Source organism: Pseudophryne corroboree, chromosome 8, assembly GCF_028390025.1.
Source record: "Pseudophryne corroboree isolate aPseCor3 chromosome 8, aPseCor3.hap2, whole genome shotgun sequence".
NCBI lineage: Eukaryota > Metazoa > Chordata > Amphibia > Anura > Myobatrachidae > Pseudophryne > Pseudophryne corroboree.
Genome location: NC_086451.1, coordinates 199,726,991 through 199,741,760, shown reverse-complemented (window position 1 = coordinate 199,741,760; position 14,770 = coordinate 199,726,991). Strand labels below are relative to the sequence as shown.

At 40.6% G+C, this 14,770-nt stretch overlaps 1 protein-coding gene across 1 annotated transcript; it reads right to left on the bottom strand.

Annotated features, from left to right (window-relative positions):
* Positions 1–656: 656 nt before the first annotated feature.
* LOC134947604 (zinc finger MYM-type protein 1-like) lies at positions 657–7,367 on the bottom strand. Its single transcript, XM_063935611.1, has 2 exons — positions 7,284–7,367; positions 657–6,449 (listed from the first exon to the last, which is right to left on the bottom strand). Exon 2 carries the CDS (start codon positions 1,534–1,536, stop codon positions 670–672), a length of 867 nt encoding a protein of 288 aa, XP_063791681.1. The 5' UTR covers positions 1,537–6,449; positions 7,284–7,367; the 3' UTR covers positions 657–669.
* Between the last annotated feature and the right edge of the window lie 7,403 nt (positions 7,368–14,770).

Here is a 14,770-nt window from a genome sequence, read left to right as displayed (position 1 = left end):
ATTTAAGAGTTAACCATACAGTTAAAATATAGATTGCAATGTGATAAAATCAAAAAGCAAGGAAGATGAACTTCCAGTCATAGTATTAATTATATGCAGAGAGGTACCAGCGCTATGAGTTGTGTCGCCAATTGTACAATAAATCAATTACCACTGGATCAGTTAGAAATTTTAATGAACATAATTATCACATAAACTTTATTGCACACTTGGATTTCCAAGGACTTCACCTGCAAACCACTCCTTTTCAGCACAACCAGCAAGATTATGGAAACCCCTTGAATATCTGCACAGACGAGCAATCATCACCATCTTTATATGGAACTGTGTGAGAGGTACTATTAAGGGTATTACCAGCTGACTGCACAAATAATTCTAAGGAGGAGGAAATCTGCACTTTATTAAGTCCGGGATCACTACATTAATGGTTGGGTCCTTTCCAGCAATTTGAATCAATATCACCTCAGAGCCAATTTTTATTTTTGATTTTATCACATTGCAATCTATATTTTAACTGTATGGTTAACTCTTAAATACCTAATTTTCACATTTTTAATTTATGTGATAATTATGTTTATTAAAATTTCTAACTGATCCAGTGGTAATTGATTTATTGTATAATTGGCGACACAACTCATAGCGCTGGTACCTCTCTGCATATAATTAATACTATGACTGGAAGTTCATCTTCCTTGCTTTTCGCTCAGCAAATTCATCAATAACCTTATCTAATTTAAGATTCTTTGCCCTTTCATTTTCGATGGATAATATTGCTAATCCTTGAAGTCTCTCTTGTGCCATTGTGCTGCATAGGTAATTTTTAATGATTTTAAGTTTGGAGAATGAACGTTCAGCAGTTGCTACTGTTACTGTGATGAACAGAAACAAAATAATAGCTGTACATACTTCTGTAAAACTTGAAGACAACACACTATCGTCAACAATTAGTAGTTTTGCCATATCTTCCACAGTAGATAACTTTGAAATGCTTGGTTTTAAACATGATCTGAACTTGAGCAATTGCCCTGAGAAAGACCCAGTAAAGTCTTTACTGAAATGTTGAATTAGCTGTTCAGCATCTACATAGAGCTCGTCATCTGTTGCTGTCATAAGTGTGCTTGGTAGAATTGCTTTAAACTTTTTGACTGTGGCATCGAGACTCCTGAAACGATTAGACAGTTGTGCCACAATAATATCCAGACAACCACAGAAAATATTTACTTTAAAGGAACTTTCCGCATCATTTAGCCTCTCATCCTCACACAACTCATCAAATTGTTTTTTTACTCTTATTCTCCTTTTGGATGCAAACTTGGCCTCCACGTTCCACTTTTCAGACATGTTTATAGCAGTAATTTTAGCTTCTTCAAAATGGTTTCTAAACAAAGTCAGTGACTCTATTGCATTACAGATTAATTTTGCAGCATTTTCTAAGTGTGTTTGTTTGGACTGCAGGCATTTAGAGACAGAATTGACCATTTCAACAATCTTTTTTTGAAGTACTAACTGTACTACAAACTTATAACATCCTAGCATTTTGTTCAAAGCAGCAGCTTCATTTCATTCATCTTTATTCTTGCTGAGAAGAATTATTCTTGTAAGTGCCTTCATTATGTCCTTATACCGGAATCTCAAAGCAGTAAGATAATCATTCCTTGATGACCAATGTGTTGGACATAATCTTTTTAAAGTAACGTTGCTGCCAATCTCAGTGGCAGCAAGAGATACCAACTCTGACAACATGGCCTATCATTTGACACTATGCCCAAAGAAAGTGTACACTCTTTCAAGCACATTATGGAACTGTTTTATTTCAGGTATACCCTGAACACATTCATTTAGTGCAAGATTTAAATTGTGGTCAGCACAATGTACATATTCTGCACTAGGTTCTCGCTGAGCTATTCTTGCCTGCACTCCTGCATAAATGCCACTCATATTTGCTGCCCCATCATACTAAAGTTGAGCGGGTTCGGTTCCTCGGGATCTGAACCCCCCCAAACTTCACCCATTTTACATGGTTCCGAGGCAGCCTCAGATCTTCTTGCCTTGCTTGGTTAACCAGAACGCGCCCGAACGTCATCATTCCGCTGTCGGATTCTCGCAAGATTCATATTCTACATAAGGAGCTGCGCGTCGCCGCCGTTTTCACTCGTTCTTTGGAGATTGAACGGAGAGGACGTGGCAGCATTCTGTCCCTGAAAAGCTCCGTAATCTGTGCTCAGTGTGCTGCAAATATCTGTGCTCAGTGTGCTGCAAATAATCTGTGCTCAGTGTGCTGAAAATATTTACGTTCTCTGCCTGAAAACGCTCCATATCTATGCTCAGTGTGCTGCAAATATCTGATCAGTGTGCTGCATTGTGGGGACTGGAGACCACCAGTATATAATATATGTACTTTTCTATAGCTTCTATACTGCTTGTCAGGACACATGGTCACAGTTACATCGCTCTGTACTGATATACAATAATATATATACTTTTCTATAGCTTCTATACTGCTTGTCAGGACACGTGTCACAGTTACACTGCTCTGTACTGAAATATACAGTAATATATATACTTTTCTATAGCTTCTATACTGCTTGTCAGGACACACATGTGTCACAGTTACACCGCTCTATACTACTACTGATATACAGTAATATATATACTTTTCTATAGCTTCTATACTGCTTGTCAGGACACACATGTGTCACAGTTACACCACTCTGTACTGATATATACAATAATTTTAAATAATTTTCTATAGCTTCCATACTGCTTGTCAGGACACACATGTGTCACAGTTACACTGTTCTGTACTGATATATACAATAATTTTAAATCATTTTCTATAGCTTCTATACTGCTTGTCAGGACACAAATGTGTCACAGTTACACCGCTCTGTACTGATATATACAATAATTTTAAATCATTTTCTATAGCTTCTATACTGCTTGTCAGGACACACATGTGTCACAGTTACACCACTCTGTACTGATATATACAATAATTTTAAATCATTTTCTATAGCTTCTATACTGCTTGTCAGGACACACGTGTCACAGTTACACCGCTCTGTACTGATATATACAATAATAATATATATACTTTTCTATAGCTTCTATACTGCTTGTCAGGACACACATGTGTCACAGTTACACCGCTCTGTACTAATATATACAATCATTTTAAATCATTTTCTATAGTTTCTCTACTGTTTGTCAGGACACATGGTCACAGTTACACTGCTCAGTACTGATATATACAGTAATATATATACTTTTCTATAACCTCTATACTGCTTGTCAGGACACATGTGTCACAGTTACACTGCTCTGTACTGATATATATATACAATAATATATATACTTTTCTATAGCTTCTATACTGCTTGTCAGGACACACATGTGTCACAGTTACACCGCTCTGTACTAATATATACAATCATTTTAAATCATTTTCTATAGTTTCTATACTGCTTGTCAGAACGCATGGTCACAGTTACACTGCTCTGTACTGATATATACAGTAATATATATACTTTTCTATAGCTTCTATACTGCTTGTCAGTACACACGTGTCACAGTTACACCGCCCTGTACTACTACTGATATACAGTAATATATATACTTTTCTATAGCTTCTATACTGCTTGTCAGGACACACATGTGTCACAGTTACACCGCTCTGTACTGATATATACAGTAATATATATACTTTTCTATAGCTTCTATACTGCTTGTCAGTACACACGTGTCACAGTTACACCGCTCTGTACTACTACTGATATACAGTAATATATATACTTTTCTATAGCTTCTATACTGCTTGTCAGGACACACATGTGACACAGTTACACCGCTCTGTACTGATATATACAATAATTTTAAATAATTTTCTAAAGCTTCTATACTGTTTGTCAGGATACACATGTGTCACAGTTACACCGCTCTGTACTGATATATACAATAATTTTAAATCATTTTCAATAGCTTCTATACTGCTTGTCAGGACACACATGTCATAGTTACACCGCTCTGTACTGATATATACAATAATTTTAAATAATTTTCTATAGCTTCTATACTGCTTATCAGGACACACATGTGTCACAGTTACACTGCCCTGTACTGATATATACAATAATTTTAAATCATTTTCTATAGCTTCTACACTGCTTGTCAGGACACATGGTCACAGTTACACTGCTCTGTAGTGATATATACAGTAATATATATACTTTTCTATAGCTTCTATACTGCTTGTCAGGACACATGTGTCACAGTTGCACCACTCTGTCTGTACTGATATATACAATATTATATATACTTTTCTAAAGCTTCTAGTATTACAGTGCAGCATTTTGGTGACTAACAGTATACAGTTATACAGTAGGCCATTGCTGTATCTTGCAGCTCTGTGACACTGCAAGTATCCATCCATTCCATTTTCTTCCAGTGGTTTGGACCAATAATATCATTGATTAGAACAAATAATTCCAGTGATTTTGTCATTTTCTTCCAGTGATTTGGACCAATAATACCAGTGATTAGAACGAATAATTCCAGTGATTTTGTCATTTTCTTCCAGCGATTTGGACCAATAATACCAGTGATTAGAAGTTAGAACGAATAATTCCAGTGATTTTGTCATTTTCTTCCAGTGATTTGGACCAATAATACCAGTGATTAGAACGAATAATTCCAGTGATTTGTCATTTTCTTCCAGTGATTTGGACCAATAATACCATTGATTAGAAGTTAGAATGAATAATTCCAGTGATTTTGTCATTTTCTTCCAGTGATTTGGACCAATAATACCATTGATTGGAACGAATAATTCCAGTGATTTTGTAATTTTCTTCCAGTGATTTGGACCAATATTACCATTGATTAGAACGAATAATTCCAGTGATTTTGTCATTTTCTTCCAGTAATTTGGACCAATAACACCATTGATTAGAACGAATAAGTCCTGTGATATTGAGGTGATTGTGTCACTTAGCTTAGCCGTCCAGCGACCACAGTGCACCTCTTTTTCTCTTTTCTTTGCATCATGTGCTGTTTGGGGCCAATTTTTTTAAGTGCCATCCTGTCTGACACTTCAGTATATGTCCAGTGGTACTGCCATTTCATATAATTCCCAACATTAGTGCCATTTAATTCCAGTGATTTTGTCATTTTCTTCCAGTGATTTGGACCAATAATACCCTTGATTAGAATGAATAATTCCAGTGAATTTGTCATTTTCTTCCAGTGATTTGGACCAATATTACCATTGATTAGAACGAATAATTCCAGTGATTTTGTCATTTTCTTCCAGTGATTTGGACCAATAATACCATTGATTAGAACAAATAATTCCTGTGATATTGAGGTGTTTGTGTCGCTTAGCTTAGCCGTCCAGCGACCACAGAGCACCTCTTTTTCTCTTTTCTTTGCATCATGTGCTGTTTGGGACCAATTTTTTGAAGTGCTATCCTGTCTGACACTGCAGTGCCACTCCTAGATGGGCCAGGTGTTTGTGCCGCCCTCTTGGGTCACTTTGCTTAGTCATCCAGCGACCTTGGTGCAAATTTTAGGACTAAAAATAGTATTGTGAGGTGTGAGGTGTTCAGGATTGACTGGAAATGAGTGGAAATTGTTGCTATTGAGGGTAATAATACTATAGGATCAAAATGACCCCCAAATTCTATGATTTAAGCTATATTTGAGGGGTTTTTGAAAAAAAACACCCGAATCCAAAACACACCCGAATCCGACAAAAAAATTTCAGGGAGGTTTTGCCAAAACGCGTCCGAATCCAAAACACGGCCGTGGAACCGAATCCAAAACCAAAACACAAAACCCGAAAAATGTCCGGTGCACATCTCTACATCATACCCTTGCTCACAGCACTTTGCTAATTCTAGACCTTTTCCGTCAATACAGTTCACTATTTCGTTCTCAAGGCCAGCAGCTGTTTGATCAGATATAGCATGAACCCCTAAAAAAGACTCCTTGATTTTAATGCGAGTTACCTGGTGACACTCATTGCTTTCTAAGGTCACATAGCGAAATACTTGACTTAGTTGGTCAGTTTTTGAAGCATCTTGTGTTGTATCCGTAATTATTGAGAAAAAAGGTGCTGCTTTGATTTCAACAATTTCATTCTCTGTTTTTTTGGACAGCAGTTCGATAATTTAATTTTGAATCTTGTGACTTAAATACCAAACAGAGCCTTTAAGCATACTAATTAACTGCTTCAAAACAGGGTCATACTTTGCAAGGAGTTCAACAATTGACAAAAAAAATCCGCTATTCACATCTCCTAAAACTTCCCTATGCCCTCTAAAAGGTAGATTACACATTGACATTGTTAAAGTTACATTAATAAGGCGATCCAATACTTGTCTCCAGAAGTTCTTTGCTTTTAGGATTTCTCGTTCGTTTTCTTCATCAACAGTGCCATGCATTCGCCAATGCTGAAATACAATGCAAGCATTTAAGTGTTGGGATTTTTCATGACTACTTATTTTGACAGTTTAATGATGCCAATCTCTCACACCAGTCACCCATGCTGCATTATAGGTGTTAATATTATGATCAGCAAAGAGCCAACACGGCTCACTGTATGCGCTATCTGATTTAGGGGAATAGCAAAGCCATGCACAAGGTATGATTACACCAGCCTTTGTTTTCATAGTGTAATAAGTTTCAGAAAAACACCGCCCCCTTTGCTTCTCATCTCTCGGAAAGATCCCTTTCAGCATACAAGATCCCTCAGAAATTATATATCTTTTTGTTTTATTGTCTTTGATATCTGATGGAAAATCTCCTCAATCTGTAAGATATTTGATTTCTGTACACTGAACACTTTCTTCAGGATCATCCTCTACTCTATAGTTTTCAGATTCATCATCTTCGTTTAACAATACATCACTCTTATCTACTTCTGCACTATCACCCTGATTTTCACACTCTTTACTCGTTTCTGAACTTGTAGTTGCTGCACTCTCTTGCAGTGTATCTGTATATTCAACATTACTACTGTTTGGATTGCTGTCAGAATCTGAGATCTCTACACGTTGAAAAAAAACGATTATTTTTGGTAGCTTTGCGCTCTTTTCTAATTCTTAGTTCATTTCTTTGCACTTTTGTACACCACTTTTAGGTTTAGCTGGCATTCCTAAAGAGGTGATCAAAAAACAAACTAGAGTTGAGTTGATGGCACCCACTGTAAATCAAACATTAGAGCCCCCAGTTCCCTAAACTCCAGAGTCTCTCCAAACTTCTGGCCATTCCCTGTTTTCACTTACTTTTATTGTTCTGATATCTCCCTCTTTTGCTGGCAGCTATTCTGTGCTGTGGCAGGTGGGTCCTCTTTGCCGACGGCAGGTGGATCCTCTATGTAAAAATGTAGAATGTACAGACTGAGTAGATTGACATTTCAGGGACATATGGTCAAGTAACTTGACCACTTCAGTTCCTAAAATACCCCATAGCAGTACTGCTAGTTCCTTACTAATGGCAGAATAGTGCCCTATAGCAGAGACTTCTTACAGCGTCTCTCAAAACCCCTGCCCATTCCCCATTTTCACTTACCTTAGTTTTTGTGATAGAATGTTTCAGGTCCTGTGTGCTGGCGGCAAGTGGGTCGTGTGTGCTGGCAGAAAGTGGGTCGTGTGTGTAAAAACGTAGAATGTACAGACTGAGTGGATTTACAATTCAGGGACATAATATGGTTAAGTAACTTGACCACGTCAGGTCCTAAAGTGTACCATAGTATTGTCGCCAGTTCCTTACTAACACCAGAGTGTCTACATAAATCCCTGCCCACTCCTCATTTTCACTTGCCTTAATTGTTGTAATACGATGTCTCCATCTTCTGCTGGCAGCTATTCTGTGCTGGCATCAAGTGGGTCCTCTGTGTAAAAATGTAGAATGTACAGACTGAGTGGATTTACATTTCAGAGATGCAATATGTTCAAGTAACTTGACTACTACAGTTCCTCAAATGCCTTTCCACCATTTTGACTTGCCTTAATTGTTCTGATACGATGTCTCCCTCTTTTGCTGGCATCTATTCTGTGCTGGCGTCAGGTGGGTCCTCTGTGCTGGCAGCAGATGTTTTCAGTAATGTGACCACTGTAAGCCAAAATTATTTTTCAAGTTTGTGCCATTTTCTGAATAATCATTTCAATCAGCGTAATGGAAGCCTTTGTTCACTACTCTGTGTGGCTGGGGACCCTGCTCATCCCACTATATAACTCTTAGCCTTTCGCTTCCTGCTGCCTCCATTCCCCTCCTCACATCATGTCACATGCAGCCCTGTCCTCGCTGACACATCACTCATCTCCTGATATACTCCTCTATGTAAAAATGTAGAATGTACAGACTGAGTAGATGACATTTCAGGGACATATGGTCAAGTAACTTGACGACTTCAGTTCCTAAAATACCCCATAGCAGTGCTGCCAGTTCCTTACTAATGCCAGAGTAGTGCCCTTTAGCAGAGACTTCTTACAGCATCTCTCAAAACCCCTTCCCATTCCCCATTTTCACTTACCTTAGTTTTTGTGATAGCATGTTTCAGGTCGTTTGTGTGCTGGCGGCAAGTGGGTCCTGTGTGCTGGCGGCAAGTGGGTCCTGTGTGCAAAAATGTACAATGTACAGACTGAGTGGATTTACATTTCAGAGACATAATATGGTCAAGTAACTTGACTACTACAATTCCTTAAATGCCTTTACCCCATTTTCACTTGCCTTAATTGTTCTGATACGGTGTTTTCAGTAACACGAGCATTGGCGGCCACTGTAAGCCAAAGTTATTTTTCAAGTTTGCACCATTTTCTGAATAATCATTCCAATCAGCGTAACGGAAGCCTTAGTTCACTACTCTGTGTTGCTGAGGACCCTGCTCCTCCCACTATATAACTCTCAGTCTGTGGCTTCCTGCTGCCTCCATTCCCCTCCTCACGTAATGTCACTGTCACATGCAGCCCCGTCCTCACTGACACATCACTGATCTTCTGATATACTCTGTGCTGCTGGGGACCCTGCTCCTCCCACTATATCACTCTCAGTCAGCGACCTCCTTTCCCCTCCTCACATCATGTCACTGCCTTTGTCACATGCAGCCCTGTCCTCACTGACACATCACTCCTCTCCTGATATACTCTGTGCAGCTTGAATCCCTGCAGGGGTGACAGCATGTTGATGTCAGGATGAAATTAAATTATTTACAGTCAAGTTAATAGGCAAAAACAGTGCTTGTGGCTTACAATCAGAAAATGTGAACAAACAAAAGCAAAACCTATCACCACATAACTGAACACAAGGATAATATAAAAGCACGGTTTACTTAATATTTTTTCAATAATAAACTTTTGGCCTAGCGGAGCCATGAAAAAAAAATGATACTCTAGGGCCCAGTGATTCAAAAAAGTTTGGTAATCACTGGTATAAAGCATAATACTGTTATAAGCAAGAGTACACTCCCACATTTTAAGGTATCATGCAACTCCCTGGAACCTAGTGTAGCCCCTCGTATTACTGTTCCAGGGTGGCCTCCAGTGAAAGATGGATATGATATATGTGTATATATATTAATTGTAATAAATGCTGTATATAGGGATGTAAATGTATGAATTACAAGTAGGGTTAGTATAGTTGAACATGTAATTAAATTCTCTGCATCAGTGGGACTAGAGTGGCATGAGAAAGATGGAGGAGTATGCTAAAAACACCCCGTGCCGCAGCGTGACTGTCTGGAGAGGTGAGCTGAGTATGCCGCCTGCGGGGAGAAAAACGTCCGCTTGCGAGGAGGGAGAGAGGAGGTGACGCAGAAAGGACAGAGAGAGCAGTTCGGGGAGAGAGCTGGCAGGACGTGTGCGCTGTAACCGGAGGAGCGGAAAGTTATACAGCCGGGGGAGACTGCCGTCTAGCGCCTCCAGAGAGATGGAAAATAGCTGCTGGAACGTCCGCCCCGGCTAGTGAGTCGGGGGAGGAGTCTCGGATTGAAGTAGCTGTCTGGAGCTCCCAAGCACTTGAACATAGCCGAACCTGTAAGTACGAGAGACTGCAGTGCTGAAGCCCAAAGAGGGTCGGCTCTCACTTGAACCCCCCCATCTCACCACTCTACAGTAGACAAGCTGATGTAACTGTGAGTAACCGGCTTCTGCTACCTGCCATCAGCTTAGACAGTAGAGAAAGCAAGGAGGGGGATCAGACACAGAGGGTCACCTACCAGCCTAAGAGACCTTTTCAGAGGAACCATATAGCTGTATAACGAGTAAGCAGTGAACGTAGAACCCCCACGGCACCTAACATCACCCGAGGAGATAATTGTTATCTACGAGAATATTGGAAGGTTACTATACACCCCTACCCACGTAATACACAGAGGGAGAGTGTTCAAAGCAATATAATAAACTGTAAACAAGAGCTATTTGATAGAGGGACACTAGTCAGAAGAGGACTTCTCATCATCTATTAGCAGTCTACCCTAAGAGGCAGCAGTATGGGGGGGGGGGGGGGAGGCAGGATTCCCTGATAAGTCCGATTGCAAGACAGACTAATAGACTCGGCAGGGGTTACAGTGAACCAGTACAGTGGAGAGTTGAGGACAGCGAGAGAGCCGTGAGGAAACGCCAACCCCCTTCCTTAAGACACAGTCTAGTGCTCAGGCATTGCAAAGTATGGTAATCTGACATTCGTGGTCTGAGCTGCCCATAGTCAGATCGGATCCTATCCAGGGCCGCACCATGTGCACCAACGTTCAAACTGAGTATACTCCTCTGGTAAAATAGTACTTGTATGCGCATCGATTAGAGAAATACCTGTCAGTGCCCTAGGTTTTTTCTTCTATATAACCGGTTCTGTTTTTTTGTAATGCATGCAATCTAACTGAAAGGGGGGCATATTAGAATATTCTTGTAGCAATTACCTATATAAATATTAGTGATGAGCGGGTTCGGTTTCCGAGAAACCGAACCACCCCGAACTTCACCCTTTTTAGACGGGTCCGAGCCGTACTCGGATTCTCCCGTGTGGCTCGGGTAAACCGAGCGCGCCCGAACGTCATCATCCCGCTGTCGGATTCTCGCGAGATTCGGATTCTATATAAGCAGCCGCGCGTCGCCGCCATTTTCACACGTGCATTGAGATTGATAGGGAGAGGACGTGGCTGGCGTCCTCTCCGTTTAGTTATAGTATTAGTTAGTTGATCTGATTGCTATTGCTTAGCTTATTGTGGGGAGGATTGGGGAGCAGCTGTTAGGAGGAGTACAGTGCAGAGTTTTGCTAGTTTTTTTTAATCCGTTCTCTGCCTGAAAAAAACGCTCCATACCATATTCTGTGCTCAGCCTCAGTGTGCTGCATGATATATCTGACTGTGCTCACACTGCTTAATTGTGGGGGAGACTGGGGAGCAGCTATAGCAGGAGTACAGTGCACAGTTTTGCTGACAGTGACCACCAGTATACGTTTGTCTGCCTGAAAAACACTCCTGTGGTGTCTTTTTTTCTTTATACTATAAACACAGTCTGCTGACAGTGTCCACCAGGTCCATTATACTGTATATAGCAGTACGGTAGGCCACTGCTGTACCTACCTCTGTGTCGTCACTCGTCGTCATACATAAAGTATACTATCCATCCATCTACATTGTATACCTGTGGTGTCTTTTTTTCTTTATACTATAAACGCAGTCTGCTGACAGTGTCCACCAGGTCCATTATACTGTATATAGCAGTACGGTAGGCCACTGCTGTACCTACCTCTGTGTCTTCAGTCACTCGTCGTCATACATACAGTATACTATCCATCCATCTACATTGTATAACTGTGGTGTCTTTTTTTCTTTATACTATAAACGCAGTCTGCTGACAGTGTCCACCAGGTCCATTATACTGTATATAGCAGTACGGTATGCCACTGCTGTACCTACCTCTGTGTCTTCAGTCACTCGTCGTCATACATAAAGTATACTATCCATCCATCTACATTGTATACCTGTGGTGTCTTTTTTTCTTTATAATATAAACGCAGTCTGCTGACAGTGTCCACCAGGTCCATTATACTGTATATAGCAGTACGGTAGGCCACTGCTGTACCTACCTCTGTGTCTTCAGTCACTCGTCGTCATACATAAAGTATACTATCCATCCATCTACATTGAATACCTGTGGTGTCTTTTTCTTTATACTATAAACGCAGTCTGCTGACAGTGTCCACCAGGTCCATTATACTGTATATAGCAGTACGGTAGGCCACTGCTGTACCTACCTCTGTCTTCAGTCACTCGTCGTCATACATAAAATATACTATCCATCCATCTACATTGTATACCTGTGGTGTCTTTTTTTCTTTATACTATAAACGCAGTCTGCTGACAGTGTCCACCAGGTCCATTATACTGTATATAGCAGTACGGTAGGCCACTGCTGTACCTACCTTTGTGTCTTCAGTCACTCGTCGTCATACATAAAGTATACTATCCATCCATCTACATTGTATACCTGTGGTGTCTTTTTTTCTTTATACTATAAATGCAGTCTGCTGACAGTGTCCACCAGGTCCATTATACTGTATATAGCAGTACGGTAGGCCACTGCTGTACCTACCTCTGTCTTCAGTCACTCGTCGTCATACATAAAATATACTATCCATCCATCTACATTGTATACCTGTGGTGTCTTTTTTTCTTTATACTATAAACGCAATCTGCTGACAGTGTCCACCAGGTCCATTATACTGTATATAGCAGTACGGTAGGCCACTGCTGTACCTATCTCTGTCTTCAGTCACTCGTCTTCATACATAAAATATACTATCCATCCATCTACATTGTATACCTGTGGTGTCTTTTTTTCTTTATACTATAAACGCAGTCTGCTGACAGTGTCCACCAGGTCCATTATACTGTATATAGCAGTACGGTAGGCCACTGCTGTACCTACCTCTGTGACTTCAGTCACTCGTCGTCATACATAAAGTATACTATCCATCCATCTACATTGTATACCTGTGGTGTCTTTTTTTCTTTATACTAATAACGCAGTCTGCTGACAGTGTCCACCAGGTCCATTATACTGTATATAGCAGTACGGTAGGCCACTGCTGTACCTACCTTTGTGTCTTCAGTCACTCGTCGTCATACATAAAGAATACTATCCATCCATCTACATTGTATACCTGTGGTGTCTTTTTTTCTTTATACTATAAACGCAGTCTGCTGACAGTGTCCACCAGGTCCATTATACTGTATATAGCAGTACGGTAGGCCACTGCTGTACCTACCTCTGTGTCTTCAGTCACTCGTCGTCATACATAAAGTATACTATCCATCCATCTACATTGTATACCTGTGGTGTATTTTTTTCTTTATACTATAAACGCAGTCTGCTGACAGTGTCCACCAGGTCCATTATACTGTATATAGCAGTACGGTAGGCCACTGCTGTACCTACCTCTGTGTCTTCAGTCACTCGTCGTCATACATAAAGTATACTATCCATCCATCTACATTGTATACCTGTGGTGTCTTTTTTTCTTTATACTATAAACGCAGTCTGCTGACAGTGTCCACCAGGTCCATTATACTGTATATAGCAGTACGGTAGGCCATTGCTGTACCTACCTCTTTCTTCAGTCACTCGTCGTCATACATAAAATATACTATCCATCCATCTACATTGTATACCTGTGGTGTCTTTTTTTCTTTATACTATAAATGCAGTCTGCTGACAGTGTCCATCAGGTCCATTATACTGTATATAGCAGTACGGTAGGCCACTGCTGTACCTACCTCTGTGTCTTCAGTCACTTGTCCATAAGTATACTATCCATCCATCTACATTGTATACCTGTGGTGCCTTTTAGTTGTGCGCATTAAAATATGGAGAACAAAAATGTGGAGGTTAAAAAAATAGGAAAAGATCAAGATCCACTTCCACCTCGTGCTGAAGCTGCTGCCACTAGTCATGGCCTAGACGATGAAATGCCATCAACGTCGTCTGCCAAGGCCGATGCCCAATGTCATAGTACAGAGCATGTAAAATCCAAAACACAAAAGATCAGTAAAAAAATGACCCAAAAATCAAAATTAAAAGCGTCTGAGGAGAAGCGTAAACTTGCCAATATGCCATTTACAACACGGAGTGGCAAGGAACGGCTGAGGCCCTGGCCTATGTTCATGGCTAGTGGTTCAGCTTCACATGAGGATGGAAGCACTCAGCCTCTCGCTAGAAAAATGAAAAGACTTAAGCTGGCAAAAGCACAGCAAAGAACTGTGCGTTCTTCGAAATCACAAATCCCCAAGGAGAGTCCAATTGTGTCGGTTGCGATGCCTGACCTTCCCAACACTGGACGGGAAGAGCTTGCGCCCTTTACTATTTGCACGCTCCCTGCAAGTGCTGGAAGGAGCACCCGCAGTCCAGTTCCTGATAGTCAAATTGAAGATGTCAGTGTTGAAGTACACCAGGATGAGGATATGGGTGTTGCTGGCGCTGGGGAGGAAATTGACAAGGAGGATTCTGATGGTGAGGTGGTTTGTTTAAGTCAGGCACCCGGATAGACACCTGTTGTCCGTGGGAGGAATATGGCCATTGACATGCCTGGTCAAAATACAAAAAAAATCAGCTCTTCGGTGTGGAATTATTTCAACAGAAATGCGGACAACAGGTGTCAAGCCATGTGTTGCCTTTGTCAAGCTGTAATAAGTAGGGGTAAGGACGTTAACCACCTCGGAACATCCTCCCTTATATGTCACCTGCAGCGCATTCATCATAAGTCAGTGACAAGT

What these genes read in the sequence shown, in the direction of transcription:
- LOC134947604 (XM_063935611.1), bottom strand. Translation starts at nt 1,536, where the DNA reads ATGCTAGGATGTTATAAGTTTGTAGTACAGTTAGTACTTCAAAAAAAG.